Source organism: Myotis myotis, unplaced genomic scaffold (genome assembly GCF_014108235.1).
Source record: "Myotis myotis isolate mMyoMyo1 unplaced genomic scaffold, mMyoMyo1.p scaffold_m19_p_3, whole genome shotgun sequence".
NCBI lineage: Eukaryota > Metazoa > Chordata > Mammalia > Chiroptera > Vespertilionidae > Myotis > Myotis myotis.
This window is the reverse complement of record NW_023416335.1, coordinates 192,005,947-192,022,279: the sequence shown is the minus strand read 5'-3', so window position 1 is coordinate 192,022,279 and position 16,333 is coordinate 192,005,947. Positions and strand designations below refer to the sequence as shown.

The 16,333-nt window shown below is 37.9% G+C and overlaps 1 protein-coding gene across 1 annotated transcript; it reads left to right on the top strand.

Annotated features, from left to right (window-relative positions):
* Nucleotides 1-9,270: 9,270 nt before the first annotated feature.
* Nucleotides 9,271-14,858, top strand: LOC118651483 (C-type lectin domain family 4 member E-like). The gene is made up of 6 exons (XM_036300691.1): nt 9,271-9,478; nt 10,336-10,428; nt 11,042-11,128; nt 12,061-12,212; nt 12,990-13,105; nt 14,521-14,858. The coding sequence occupies exons 1-6, from the start codon at nt 9,442-9,444 to the stop codon at nt 14,720-14,722; spliced, it is 687 nt and encodes a 228-aa protein (XP_036156584.1). The 5' UTR covers nt 9,271-9,441; the 3' UTR covers nt 14,723-14,858.
* The last annotated feature ends 1,475 nt before the right edge of the window (nt 14,859-16,333 follow it).

Sequence of the window (16,333 nt, the reverse complement as noted above, 5' to 3'; positions counted from 1 at the left end):
GCGCGGGGCGGAATCTGCGCCCCACAGAGTCTGCAGCCGTTGGGACCAGCGTGACCCGCGAGTGGGGAAGGGGCCCCACAGGGCTGCTGGCAGAAGGGAACGCGAAAAATGAGCCCATAGCTGGACTGGATGTAAGGGAGCAGCCTTGGACTTTGCCAATCTGCTGGCTGCTTGGTGCCAGGGGCGAGTGAGCGCGTGGAGACTGCGCACGGAGACTGTGAGCAGACCTGGAAGGTGGAGGCTTGCGAATTCGCACAACTATCAGGCTCTTGTTACAGTTCCCCTCAGATCCGTGCATTTGATTATTAAACCCAGTGCATGGGATTCCCCAGTTGGGGTCATTCACAGAGCCTGTAGGAGAAAGTTCTTTTTGGGGAGCCTGGGAAACAGCGGGCAGTGGCAAGGAACCAGCTCTGGGCAGTGGTCTTTCCTGAATCAGTTCCCAATACCATAGAGGAAAAAAAAAACAAAAAACAAAAAACCCTACTGATAGAGAGGACTTATAGCCTCAGAGGTCAATCCAGACACACTGCCACCCAGAGGCAGAGCCACGAACTGTCTCTTCTGCGATCACAAATAAAGGCAGTCCGGTAAACAAATAAAAGCTGCCTTAAAATCAGGTCTGTGGTTTACTGCATGGAGGGACAGTGTATCGCAGGGAAGTTCAACACTCCCCTGAATGCCTGGCAGGACTGAGGCGTGCCAAAAAGAAGAGTGGAAGATCTGAAGCACCTTCACTTCCGAATATTTTTATATATATATATATATATATTTTTTAAATTCTTTTTTCACCATTTCATTAAGAACCTATTTTATTTTTTTTTATTTTATTTTTTATTTTTTTCATCACTTGATTTTACCTTTTTAATTACTACATTTTTTAACCAGTATTATTGCTATCCTTTTACCATTTTTTCAAGTGTCATTTTATTTTTTATTATTTTTTTTAATTTTTCTTTATTTTATTTTGGGATTAGTGTTATACACACTATTTTCATCGTTCCTTTAGCATCATTTCTCTCTAGCTCACATTTACCCTTAAGCCAAAACTCTCTTCCTCACTTTTCCTCTTTTGTTGTCCTGTTTCTCTTACCCTATTCCTGCTTTGGATTTTACCTATTCCTTCTTTCTACCCACTGTCTAAATTTCACCCTACTTATATATCTAATTTCCAATCCCTCGCTCTCCCCATACAAATAGCCTCTTCCCCACCTCTATTTCATTCTCTTACTTTTTTTTTTTTTTTGTATTTTTGTTTTTTTTCTTCTCTCCCTTTTCCCAATCTCATTTCGGCACTCATTTTTGTTTTTTATTTTTCTCTTTAATCTTTTTCTCTTTTTTTTTCTATATCCCCTAATTCTCTTTGCTCGGGGGGTCACCTTTATTTGGGGTTATTAATATCGTGAATGCATTTAGTTTGTTGCCTTGTACGTTGTGCCTTGTTGTGTTGTATTTTGTGCCTTTGAATCAGCGCAGCAGAGAGAGAACTACATAACCAAACACATTGAGAAGAGAAATCATGGTGAAACAAAGAACCAACCCAAATATGAAAGAAAAATAGGCATCATCAGAAAAGAAAGTAAACGAAATGGAGGCAATGGAGGCAAGCAACCTGTCAGAGAAAGAATTCAGAGTAATGGCCATAAGGTGGATGAAAAAAATGGAAGACCAATTCAACAATATGTGTAGGAACCAAGAGGAAATGAAGAAGAACCAAGAGGAAATGAAGAGAAACCAAGAAGAAATGAAAAACGACATCACTGCCATAAAGAACTCAATAGAAAGCATCAACAGTAGACTAGAAGAAGCAGAGGACCTCATCAGCGAGCTAGAAGACAAGGTAGAAAAAAATACCCAAACAGAACAGCTTCTAGAAAAAAAAATTAAAAAGCAGGAGGAGAGCCTAAGAGAACTCTGGGACAATGCTAAACGAAACAACATCCGAATAATAGGGGTGCCAGAAGGAGAGGAAACTGAGCAAGGAATAGAAAACCTGTTTGAAAAAATAGTAACAGAAAATTTCCCTGATATAGGGAGGAAAAAACTCACACAAATCCAAGAAGCTCACAGAGTCCCAAACAAAATGAACCTGAAAAGACCGACACCAAGGCACATAATAATTAAATTGGCAAACACCAACGACAAAGCAAGAATCTTAAAAGCAGCCAGAGAGAGACAGAAAGTTACCTACAAAGGATCCCCCATCAGACTAGCGACCGATTTCTCAACAGAAACACATCAGGCAAGAAGGGAATGGAATGAAATATACAAAGTCATGCAAAGGAAGGGTCTGAATCCAAGAATACTATACCCAGCGAGGCTATCAATCAAAATTGAGGGTCAAATCAGGAGCTTCACAGACAAAAATGGTCTACGGGAGTTTATTACAACCAAACTAGCAATGCAAGAAATGCTACAGGGTCTGCTGTAAATAGAAAAAACAGGAAACAAAGAAGGAACGCAGCGGTAAAGAACAAAAATGGCGACTAACAAGTTTCTATCAATAATAACTTTAAATGTAAATGGATTAAATTCCCCAGTCAAAAGGCATAGGGTAAATGAGTGGATAAGAAAACATGACCCATATATCTTCTGTCTACAGGAAACCCACCTCACAAAAATAGACGCACACAGACTGATGGTGAAGGGATGGAAAAAGGTTTTTCAGGCCAATGGAAGTGAAAAAAAAGCCGGGGTAGCAATACTTATATCTGACAAATTAGATCTCAAAGTGAAGGACATAAAAAGAGATCAAGAAGGCCACTTCATAATACTAAAGGGAGCAGTCCAACAAGAAGAAATAACTCTGGTAAATATATATGCACCCAATATAGGAGCACCCAAATACGTAAGAAATCTTCTGGAGAAGATCAAGGGAGAGATTGACAGCAATACAATCATAGTAGGGGATCTTAACACCCCATTATCTCCACTGGACAAATCCTCTAAACAGAAACTCAGCAAAGAAACATCAATCCTAAATGACTCACTAGATCAGATGGAATTAATTGACATCTTCAGAACATTTCACCCCAAAGTCACAGAATATACATTCTCCTCGGGTGCACATTTGTCATCTTCAAAGATAGACCATATATTGGGTCACAGACAAAGTCTCTTCAAATTCAAGAAAATTGAAATCATATCAAGTATCTTCTCAGACCACAAAGGCATAAAACTGGAAATCAACTACAACAAAAACAATCCAAAAAAATCAAACACATGGAGACTAAATAGCATGCTATTAAACAACGACTGGGTCACCAATGAGATCAAAGAAGAAATAAAAAACATCATGGCAACAAATGACAATGAAAACACAACAATCCAAAACCTATGGGACACAGCAAAAGCAGTCTTGAGAGGGAAGTTCATAGCTCTACAAGCCTACTGCAAGAAACAAGAAACAATGAGAATAAATGACCTAACTCTACAACTCGAAGAATTAGAAAGAGAGCAACAAAAAAAGCCCACTGTAAGCAGAAGGAAGGAAATAACAAAGATCAGAGCGGAGATAAACGACATTGAGACCAAAAAAACAATACAAAAGATCAACAAAACCAAGAGCTGGTTCTTTGAAAGGATAAACAAGATTGATACACCTCTAGCCAGGCTCACCAAGAAACAAAGAGAGAGGACCCAAATAAACAAAATCAGAAATGAAAGAGGAGAAATAACAACAGACCCCATAGAAATACAAAGGATTGTTAGAAAATACTATGAACAACTCTACTCCAACACACTAGACAACCTGGAGGAAATGGACATATTCCTAGATAAATACAACCTTCCAAAACTTAACCAGGAAGAATCTAAAAATCTCAATAGGCCAATAACTATGGAGGAAATCGAAGCAGTAATCAAAAAGCTTCCAGCAAAAAAAGCCCGGGGCCAGATGGCTTCACAGGGGAGTTTTACCAAACATTCAAGGAAGACCTAAAACCTATCCTCCTCAGACTATGTCAAAAGATCCAAGAGGAAGGAGCACTTCCCAGCTCATTCTATGAAGCCAACATCACCCTAATCCCAAAACCAGATAAAGACAATACAATGAAAGAGAATTACAGGCCAATATCCCTCATGAACATAGATGCCAAAATCCTCAACAAAATCCTAGCAAATCAGATCCAGCAGTACATCAAAAAGATCATACACCATGACCAAGTAGGATTTATCCCAGGGATGCAAGGATGGTACAATATCCGCAAATCAATAAATGTGATACATCACATAAACAAATTGAGAGAGAAAAACCACATAGTCATATCAATTGATGCGGAAAAAGCATTTGACAAAATCCAACACCCTTTCTTGATAAAAACTCTCAGCAAGATAGGAATTGAGGGATCATACCTCAACATAATAAAAGCCATATATGACAAACCCACAGCCAACATCATAATCAATGGGCAAAAACTAAAACCATTCCCCCTAAAAACAGGAACAAGACAGGGATGCCCCCTCTCACCACTCCTGTTCAACATAGTACTGGAAGTACTAGCCATTGCGATCAGACACGAAGAAGAAATAAAAGGCATCCAGATTGGAAAAGAAGAAGTAAAACTGTCCTTATTTGCAGATGACATGATACTGTACATACAGAACCCTAAAGACTCCATCAAAAAATTATTAGACTTAATAAATGAATTCGGCAATGTAGCAGGATACAAAATTAATGCTAAGAAATCCATGGCATTTCTTTACACCAATAGTGAACTTACAGAAAGTGAAACTACAGAAGCAATCCCATTTACCATTGCACCAAAAAAATTAAAATACCTAGGAATAAACTTAACTAAGGAGGTAAAAGACTTATATGCTGAAAACTACAGGACACTGAAAAAAGAGATAGAGGAAGACATAAACAGATGGAAGAATATACCGTGTTCATGGATTGGTAGAATCAACATCATCAAAATGTCCATACTACCCAAAGCAATTTATAGATTCAATGCAATCCCCATTAAATTACCAACAGCATATTTCACAGATCTAGAACGAACGTTCCAAAAATTCATCTGGAATAAAAAAAGACCCCGAATAGCTGCAGCAATCCTGAGAAAGAACAAAGTAGGTGGGATCTCAATACCAGATATCAAACTGTATTACAAAGCCACTGTTCTTAAAACAGCTTGGTACTGGCACAAGAGCAGACATATAGATCAATGGAATAGAATAGAGACCCCAGAAATCAACCCAAACCACTATGCCCAATTAATATTTGACAAAGGAGGCAAGAGCATACAATGGAGTCAAGACAGTCTTTTCAATAAATGGTGTTGGGAAAATTGGACAGATACATGCAAAAGGATGAAACTAGATCACCAACTCACACCATACACAAAAATAAACTCAAAATGGATAAAAGACCCAAACGTAAGACGGGAAACCATAAAAATACTAGAGGAATCCACAGGCAGCGAAATCGCAAACATATGCCGAAAAAATTTCTTCTCTGATAATGCTCCTAGGGCAATGGAAACTAAAGAGAAAATAAACAAATGGGACTACATCAAAATAAAAAGCTTTTGCACAGCAAAGGAAACCATCAACAAAACAACAAGAAGACCCACTACATGGGAGAACATATTTGCCAATGATACCACCGATAAGGGTTTAATTTCCAACATTTACAGGGATCTCATGAAACTTAACAAAAGGAAGATAAACAATCCAATAAAAAAATGGGCAACGGACCTAGATAGACACTTTTCGATAGAGGACATACAGAAGGCCGAAAGACATATGAAAACCTGCTCAAAGTCACTAATTATACGAGAGATGCAAATCAAAACGACAATGCGTTATCATCTTACACCTGTCAGAATGGCTATCATCAACAAATCAACAAACGACAAGTGTTGGAGAGGATGTGGAGAAAAAGGAACCCTTCTGCACTGCTGGTGGGAATGCAGACTGGTGCAGCCACTGTGGAGAACAGTATGGAGCTACCTCAGAAGACTAAAAATGGATCTCCCATTTGAACCAGTGATCCCACTACTAGGAATATATCCCAAGAAACCAGAAACGCCAATCAGAAAGGATATATGCACCCCTATGTTCATAGCAGCACAATTCACCATAGCTAAGATTTGGAAACAGCCTAAGTGCCCATCAGCAGATGAGTGGATTAGAAAACTGTGGTACATATACACAATGGAATACTATGCTGTGGTAAAAAAAAAGGAACTCTTGCTTTTTGCAACAGCATGGATGGAACTGGAGAGCATTATGCTAAGTGAAATAAGCCAGTCAGAGAAAGATAAATACCACATGATCTCACTCATTTGTGGATTATAGAGAACAACATAGACTGATGAAAAGGGACAGACTCAAAGACTGAGAAACAGCAATCAGGCTATCAATCCCCAGAAGGAAAGTAGGGGAGGGTGGGGGTAAGGGGAAGAGATCAACCGAAGGACTTGTATACATGTATATAAGCCATACCAGTGGACATGGACAACAGGGGGATGGTAGCATGAGTGTGTGTGGGGGGGATGTTGGGGGTTAATGGGGGGGATGAGGACACATTTGTAATACCTTAACTAATAATAAAAAAAAAATAAAAATAAAAAAATAAATCTATATAACTGTGAAATGGAGAATGCACAGGAAATTGACCAATGGATATAAATAATAAAAAGTCCCTTTGAAAACAAGGATATTTCCTAACATGTGGAAAGTCATGAGTCATTGCATGAGGGGATTACCAAGATATATATAGAGAGAGAAATAACTAATGCCTCCTGACACTTATGAATTTAAATCAAGTGAATCCAGTTTGATCTTATGCTTAAATATTTTTAATGAAGTGCCAGAAGCCGGTCCTTCCTTGCTGCTTGACACAGTCACTACAGGGAAGAAACATCTGCACAGCATATGTTTCAAGGGACCTGGTGTATATGGCATACTGTTCTTAATATGTTTGCTCCCCTTCTTGGCACTATTTGCTTTAACCAAGGTCACCTCTCCGAGAAAGGTTGTTTCCCCAGGTAGGGATTTTTCCCTGAAGTTAGGGAGCGAATAAAACCCCTTAACTAAGTGCCAGGCGGGTAGTTAATCACTTTAACTATGAACAATCATGCTTAAGCTACATAATCTTTACTCCCTGGAATGGAGCTAAGAAATGCCCTAACCCTTGGAATAGAAATCGATAGGATTAAAATCAACTGGTATAAATACAGATGTAACAAGACAATAAAACACAGAACCTGGTTGATGATCCTGGCTAGAGAACCTGGCTAGGCTGCTCATCAACTGAACGCTGTCTCCGTGTCATTCTTTCTTTGCCGACTCCGTCCACACCTTTGGGAACCCCAGGACCTGCTGGGGTTGAACCCCAACAATGAAGGAGATGAAACATTACTGTATTTATTAACCTTCCAGAAAGCATATTCTAGTGTCTAGCTGAAATTGCTTCTTCTGACATTCAAATTCATTTCTCCTAATATATGCTACAATATAAAACAAGAATCCTCAAATAATTCAGAAAAAGAGCTGAACTACTTTCTGAGTCTTTAGTCTTTTAGAAGCTATGTTATGATGTAAGGAATTGAGCTGAGTTTCAAAGTAGTCAAAATACATGAGGCTGTTCAACTGAGGTGGAGCTATAAAATAGCCTAATACTAACTTTGATAAAAGGAATATAAATCTATAAATCTAGATTGTTTATTGTATTTATTTTTAATTAAAATTTTTAGGGTGACATTGGTTAATAAAATTATATAGGTTTTGACATTACAATTCTTTGACACATTATCTGCATATTAATTGTGTATTTACCATGTAAAATCAAATCATCTTCCATCACCATATATTTGATTCCCTTTACCACTTACCCTTTGTTTGCTGTTGTCTGTCTAAGAGTTTTCCTTTATTTGCTTTCCTTGTTTGTTCATTTGCTGCTTTCAGTTTTATTTTCCACATATGAGTGAAATCATATGGTTCTTGACTTTTTCTGTCTGACTTATTTCACTTCACATGATATTCTCAAGATCAATCCATATTGTTGTAGTAAATAGCATATTTTTTAAAAATATGTTTTTATTGATTTTTTAAAGAGAGGAAGGGAGAGGGATAGAGAGAGAGAAACATTGATGAGAGAGAAACATCATTGATCAGCTGCCTCCTGCACGCCCCCGACAGGGGACCGAACCCTGACCAGGAATCGAACCGGTAGCCTCTTGGTTCCTGGGACAATGCTCAACTGCTGAGCAAGACCAGCCGGGCTATTTTATCTTTTCTTATGGCTGAGTAGTATTCCATTGTATATATCTACCACATCTTTTTCCAATCATCTATTGAGTGACACTTTGGTTGTTTCCATGTCTTGGCCATTGTGAATAATGCTGCAATAAGCATAGGGGTACATATAACTTTGTGAATAAATGTTTTCAAAAAACTTTAGTAGGTACTCAGAAAAGGGTGCTGGGTCGTATGATTCCTCTATTCTTAATTTTTGAGGAACCTCCAAAAATGTTTTCCATAGTGGCTGTACCAATTTATAATCCCACCAGCAGTGAATGAGGGTTGATTTTTCTCCACAATCTTTTCAACACTTGTTATTACTTGTCTTGCTGATCATAGCCATTTAAATAGGTGTGAGGTGGTATCTCATTGTAGTTTTCATTTGCATTTCCCTAGTAGCCAGTGAAGTTGGGCATCTTTTCATATACCTGTTGACCATTAGTATGTCTTATTGGGAGAAGTGTCTCTCCAGGTCCTCTGCCCAATTTGTAATTGGATTGTTTGTTCAGGTTTGAGTTGTATGGATTCTTTTTGTATTTTGGAAATTAATCCCCCGAGGGAGCTGTTCAAGAGCTTCAAATGAAGAATAAAGAAAAAAATCTAAGAGATACAAAGAAACTCACATTGCTACATTATAAATACTTACAACTGTGTGCCCAGCTTTTTGCTAAGTGCTATAAAGAAATCTCTCTCTTTTTCAGTTAATAATTGTGTGGGAGTAAAGACCAAAAGTGAGACTGGGAATGCAAAGGCGGCTCCACAAGTGTCAGGGAAACATTGAGGGATGAGTAAGGCCTGGAAGAAGGCAGAGAAATTTTATCCAACAAAAAGATTTCAAACAATATTTTTGAAGCCACTCGGATTTCCCCAAGGTCAGCCTACTTCTGTTGATACTTGCCATTTCATCATTTCTGCATTTTGTTGCTGACCAGAGGAAGAAGACTGACTTGTCCAATAAACTTCCTTGTCCGTCTTATGCAAGAAAGGAAATAGTTACTTGAACACACAGCCACCAAACAAATTAACATTCTTATGTCTTGGGGTTGAACTTCCTAAAATACTGATAAAGTGTTCATTCTTCAAGATTCCTTTTCCTTGAAAGTAACCAACAAAATACTCTTGGACTCAGAAACTGAGGAGCGAGAGAGTGAGAGAGAGAGGAAGAGGGGGAGAGAAAAAGTGAAAGAGAAAAAAATGAATTCATCCAAATCACCAGCATCACAGAGCACAGGTAAAATTTGCAATTCTCCTTTTTCTTTCACAGATATGTCTTTTTGGAAGAGGTGGTAAATATGTTGAAGGACAGGACTGTAGAAAAGGCTACAGTAAAGCAAAAGAAGAGAGACAGAGAATGAAACAGAGGAAACATGAAAGAATGGTTAGAAGAGTACATGTTATACTGGGAAGGTCACTGGACTTGAGTTCAGGGAGGGCTACCAGCCTGCTATTTCTGCCCTCTCGATATTCACTGTGTCCCATTGGGTAAGGCACTTCACTTCTCTGGAACTCACTTTCCTTGTGTGTAATATGTTGTTTGGGAAGGGCAGGGAGAGGAACTACTAGATGAATTTGATGTTTTATATGATTGCTTTACAAAGGACTTGGAAAGTGAGGTACTAGAAAGAGGAGAGCAGGAGACAAGAAAAACAGAGGGTGAGAGGATGAGGGAGAAAGGAAGAAAGAGAATGAAAGGGGAAAACTGTGAGTGACTTAGGAAAGGAAAAATGGCACATCTGTCCAACTTCATGAATCCGTCTTAAAATTAGTAATGGATTACGCTAGTGGTTCTAAATGTGTGGTCCCCAAACCACCACCACCACCATCAGCAGCAGCAGCAGATGCAGCAACTCCTGGGAAACTTGTTGGCTCCATACCATCTCTAACTGAAGTCTTAACTCTGGGGGTTAACCTGTGTTGGAACCCTGTAATGTGTGTTTAAACACACCCTCCAAATGATTTTTATATATACTGAAGTTTGAGAAGAGCTCAATATAGGCACTGTACGTGGAATGAAATATGTATGGTTGAATAAGTATGTATTATGCCTCTGGCTTAGGGAAGATGGGTCATATTTGTGTCTTTCTACAGAGAGAGGATGCGTCACTTCCCAAGTGTTCTTATGGACTGTTGCTGGGATCTCCATCCTACTACTCAGTGCCTGTTTTATCACTCGATGTGTCTGTGAGTGCTGAAGGTCAAATGCAATCTTCCTGGGGAATATTAGGAGTAAATTCTTCCTTGCTGCCTGTGGGTTCTCTTCTCCCATTAAGAGTATTTATATACTACCTTCCCCCTCTATTTATTTCCAGGTCATTCCTCAAATCAGAAGCACCAGCTAATATAGAACTGTTACCAAATTTCAGTGACCTCAGATGCATTTTTAATGATAGACATTTTTCATCTCCTTGGTAGACCTGAGTGCTTTTCTTTGTACGTCTGTCATTCACTAGTAGAACCCCTTCTCTAAGATACAAGCCTGGGACATGACAAATCACTTTTTGGAAGGAAGGGTAGAGAGGGTTAGACTTGGCATGAGAGAGAATGTTAACATATTTGTCTTCTCTTGGCCTATGTGCCTGAACTAAAAGTACATTTATTTTTATAAATTACCAAAACCATAACGTGTAATAAATTCCCTCTTTTTAAAGTAAATCTCAGTGCCTCTCCTTGCAAAAGGAAAAGTAGACAGTAAGAAAATATGGTAATTGTTCACAATTCTGTTATAAATACAAAAATAATAAAATTTATTTTATCAAAAAAGTAATAAATATTAACTGTGCCCCTGTCCTTACAGTGACATATCACATCTTTCAACTCTGTGATGAGAAAAAGGACCAGCCATATGAGTTCATAGAATTCAACTGCTACAATGATGGATCAGGTATAATATTCCTCAAATTTGAACATAAAATTTACATATCAATATTTGTTGGCCTCTAGATTGATTTTGCGATAAATAACGTAGTTTGAGTAGGTCCTGTTTTTCAAAAACAAAATGTAAAATCTTGCCTGTACTGTAATAGAAGGATAAGGAATTTGTTAAGAAGACAGGAAATCTTGGGGACATTAGAACAAACTTTTAGAATAAATTTGAGGTATATATCTGAACACTAAATATAGAGGTGAACAGTGTTATCCCCAGGAGTGCACTTATTAATATTATTATTATTATTATTCACCTGCTTCCAAATGAAGTAAAGAAAAAAATGTATAGCATAGAGAATTTTGAAACAGCTCAGAAATATACTTTGTATGCTCTTCCACTTAATTTCCAAGTCTTAGAAAAATGCCATATGACACTAGAAAATGACTTCTTTCTTTGGGCTATAATTTCCTCACTATTAAATTAAGAGAGACTGGACTATTTAATTTTTAATAAATTTGAAGACTTCAATTCTATAATTGTAAGGACAAGTTTGAAGATTTTATTGAGTGTACATTATTTGGGCAACATGAGAGATGGTTGCTTCGAGGTCAGTCCGATAAAATGCATCACAACTTTCTCTGACCTTGGCAAGTCTAAGAACAGCTAACAGGGCCCTATATCAATAGATAGCTAAGATAGATAGTATATATGGTTTATCTAGAAAATAAGGATTGTGTCTCAAAAGACAAGGATATTTATGGTTGTTTGTGTTTATTGACATAGGAATTATTAAAGTTTTAGGTAGTAAGAAGGGGGGAGGGGGAGGTTGTGACCAAGAGGTTCCAAGGCCTCTAACTATAAATGATAGACTTCATAGGGCCTGATGAAACTTTCTGTTTTCTTAATTGGTTCATATAGGACATTCATGGAAACTTCTCTCCTCCTAGGTTCAGTCAAGAATTGCTGTCCATTGGGCTGGGTACATTTTCAATCTAGCTGCTACTTTTTTTCTACTAGCACCAGAAGCTGGTCAGAAAGTATGAAATACTGTTCCAGCATGAGAGCTCATCTGGTGGTTATCAACTCAGAGGAGGAACAGGTAGTTCAAGTACAGACTCCCCGAGTGTCAGTGTAGCATTCCCCACATGATCTATCCCTTTTTCCATACATGTGTATGGTGTGTGGACCACAATTAACATTTTTAAATGAACATACTAAAATGCATGTTTTTCTTACTATTTCTGTAAGTCAATGCCTACTCTAATTTATTTTCATTTCTAGGAAAGCCTAAAGTAAAAATGAAATTTCCATGTTTAGTTCCTTAGCAAGGCAGAAAAAAAAAGGAGTGGGGTCCCTTTTAGAATGACCATTACGTTTATAAATCTATTTGAATGAGACAAAGCAAATAGAACCCATTACCATTAAGTTGTGATTAATAATGCTTTGTGTTAATCTCTGTTGTAGATTTGGCTGCAAATCACAGTAGATACACTTTGAATTCTTGAGAACCTCCTTTGTTGAAGATTCTTTTTTGTTGGTTTAATTGTATATTACGTATATTTTTACCACAATTTTGAAAAATCAGAAGATAATCCTCTATGATCTCAACATAGGTTGTCCCCCAAAGATGTATACACACTTTGAATAATTATATAGGCATTGTTTATTAAAATACATTTCATGTTCAAAAGGTAATAGAAATTATTTGTTAGAGTGTGTGTACATTTTGGGACAACATCCTGTGTTTCAGGGCCATGTGCCTATCATCTTTATTCTAGGTCCTACTTTATCTCTTTAAATAACAATTACCTTCAACATTTGTTTAGAATTGAAATCATTGATCTCCTTTTTTTTTTTGACTGTGTATCTTCCATAGAAATTCCTTTTCCATGCAAAACCTAAAGGTAAAGAGTTTTATATTGGACTAACGGATCAGATGGTTGAAGGTCAGTGGAAATGGGTTGATGGTACACCTTTCACGGAGTCACTGAGGTAATTAACTTCTTTCTTGAAGGAGAATTTAACACGACCCTAAATCCTAGTTAGCCCATTTTGGAGGGGAGTTCTCAGAACCTCTTTCTGTTCCATGAAGTATATTCAGGGCCATCCTATTGCTCTGGTTTCCTAAGACTATCTCAAATATAAAGGTGAGTAGATAAACATGAAGAAGTGAGCAGCCCTGTGCGGTGTGGCTCAGTTGATTGAGTGTAGCCCCTTGCACCACAGGGTCACCGATTCAATTCCCAGTCAGGGCATATGCCCAGTTGTGGGCTCAATTCTCAGTAGGGGGCGTGCAGGAGGAAGCTGATCCAATGGCCCTCTCCCTCCTTCTTCTATCTCTAAAATCAATAAAAAAATAAAAATAAATAAAAAGAATGAAAGAAAAAAAGAGGAGTAGAATTAGATACTAACACTTTGGAAATGCATCAGGGACAAAGTGTGGAATTCATAGTTTTATGCTCCTAAACTAATAAATGAGACAAAAATAGTAATTTGAAAAAGACAGAAGATTCTTATGGAGTGAACATCCTTTTCTCCTTCATAATGGCTTTACAGAAGTAGAGCACAGCATTTGGAGTTTCCAAAGTTTTAATCTTTATCTCATTTAACCTAAGTTATGTCTTTCTGAGATACATCGATATTATGCCTTTCACTTAGCATTTGAGGGAACTAAGATTGGAGGGGCTTCAGTCAGTTCTGAGAGAATAGCCCACATGTTCTGGTACTTTTAAAAGTTGCTTCACTGCCCTAACCGGTTTGGCTCAGTGGACAGAGCGTCAGCCTGCAGACTCAAGGATCCCAGGTTCGATTCTGGTCAAGGGCATGTACCTTGGTGGTGGGCACATACCCAGTAGGGAGTGTGCAGGAGGCAGCTGATTGATGTTTCTCTCTCATCGATGTTTCTAACTCTCTATCTCTCTCCCTTCCTCTCTGTAAAAAACCAGTAAAATATATTTTTTAAAAAAATTGCTTCACTACTACACTGTAAGACCATTGAAGTATGCACCTAAATTAATACAAATTTTGTGTAGACTAAAGGGAATCAAAGGGGAGATGACATATGCGTGCAAAGAAAAAAAATTCACCAGGACATCAGTTATTCCTATAACCTCTCATCCCAGGTCTAGTCTGTGAGGGAGCATGACAGAATGGAAAGAAGGCAGAAAGTTCCAGTTCAACTTCACTACTGACAAACTCTATGACTTAGACAAATGGGTTAGCTTTTCTGAAATCCCTTTTCTTCATCAGTAAAATAGAGATTATAATTTCTACCTCACAAAATTGTTGTGAAGTTAAATAACACAAATGTAGCTTATCTTGTATAGTAGGTCACGTTATCTCTTGTTACTGGGATTTAAGATCTCCCGTGGCATTTTTTGTGTTTTGTGTGTGTGTATGTTTTTCAGTTTCTGGGATGCAGGGGAGCCCAACAACTTACTTACAGTGGAAGACTGCGTCAGCATAAGAGACTCTAATAATCCTCGGCAAAATTGGAATGATAGGGCCTGTTTCTTAAATGTGTTTTGGATTTGTGAAATGCCAGATAAAAATATTTTGGACACAGAGAAGTCTTCAAGAAAAGAAGGCACACCTTTAATGTATTCGTGAGGGGGACCAAGAACATGAACACAGCCACAACTCCACAACATGAGAAACGTGTGCACTGTACTTCAGAAGGGCTCCACAAGTGTTTGCTGATTTGATGTGAATAAAAATAAATATTTTTGAATGTTATAATTCATGATACTGACTGAAGCGCATTTTTCTCTGTATGAGTCTCTCAGGTCTTTTCAGAATTTACCAAGCAATTCTCTGGGAAATACTGTAAGTAGAAAAGCATGTCCCTTTTGGTACATCAGCTTCATATGTGAGAAATTATAGGAGGATACAGGGACAAAGCCCAGGCCGCTGTGAATCGGGTGGTTGGAGTGTTGTTCCATGCACGGAAGAGTCCCAGTCCAGTTCCTGGTCAGGGCACATGCCTGGATTGTGGGCTCAGTCCCCAGTGGAGGGTGCAGGAGGCAGCCGATTGATGTCTCTCTCATTGATGTTTCTCCCTCTTTCTCTCTTTCAAATCAATAAAAACATATTTAGAAAAAATAAATAAAAGTGAAAAAAATCACATATCCTTGGGTGAGGATTAAGATTTCTTTGGAACACTATGTGTCTGTCTATATCTATATATCTGTCTATATCTATGTCTATGTCTATGTCTATCTGTATCTCCTTATATCTATCTACATCTATATCTATGTCTCCCCTTATTCATGGTTTTGCTTTGAATGTTTTCAATTACCTACAGTCAACTGTTGTCCAAAAATATTAAATGGAAAATTCTACAACAATTCATACGTTTTATTTTTTTGAAGTCCCATTTTTAAGTCTTATTTTTAAAAAGTGAGTAACCCATTCACATGATTCAAAATCTAAATGTAAAAGAGCATATAAAGTAAAAAGTCCCCCTCTTTCCTCTACTCCCCATTCTTCCTCCACAGTCCCCAGCCACCCAGTTCCCTTCATGGAGGCAATTAATGTCCCTACTTTCTTACCTATGTCTATACTGTCATACTTTAAAAAGAATATATCCAAGAGCTAAATTCCAAGGAGGTGGAAGAGGTATAAGGTATAAATGGTGATGGGGAAAAGAAGAAAAAGAAAACAGCCAGTGTTTGGTGAGGATGTAGGGAAACAATTCATAAGTTTTATATTGCTCACTGTTCTGAGTAGCATAATAACAATGTTGCGCCATCCCACGCTGCTCAGGACCTAAATCACCCTTTGTCCAGAGTCTGGTCTCCACACTGGATTCCCTACCTGCCCATTAGTCACTGTCTCATGATCAAATCAGCTGTTGTGGTATTGTGTGGCTTGTGCTCAAATAACCTTAATTTTACTTAATAATGGCTTCAAAGGGCAAGGTGGCAGTTCAAATATGGCAATAGAAGCTGTAAAATGTTTTCTCTAAGTAAAAAGGAAGAGTGTATAAGTAAAAACATAATACACTCACACACACACACACACACACACACACACACTCACACACACACTCAGAAAAGAATCGTACAGCAGAATTTACCAAATCATACAGCAGATGATACTTTTAAAATAGTACATTCAACTTTACTTTAATTTAGCAAATAACAAATTGAAGTGAAATTAGAGAATTCTGAAACTTCAAGAATATTTTAGGCGTTATAAGTCAGCACAAGAATTATTTCC

Bases quoted from the DNA above. Each gene is read 5' to 3' on its own strand.
- LOC118651483 (XM_036300691.1), top strand. From the start codon at position 9,442: ATGAATTCATCCAAATCACCAGCATCACAGAGCACAG. The intron at 11,129-12,060 runs GTATAATATTCC...CTCTCCTCCTAG, and splicing joins CTGCTACAATGATGGATCAG to GTTCAGTCAAGAATTGCTGT. The intron at 12,213-12,989 runs GTAGTTCAAGTA...TATCTTCCATAG, and splicing joins TCAACTCAGAGGAGGAACAG to AAATTCCTTTTCCATGCAAA.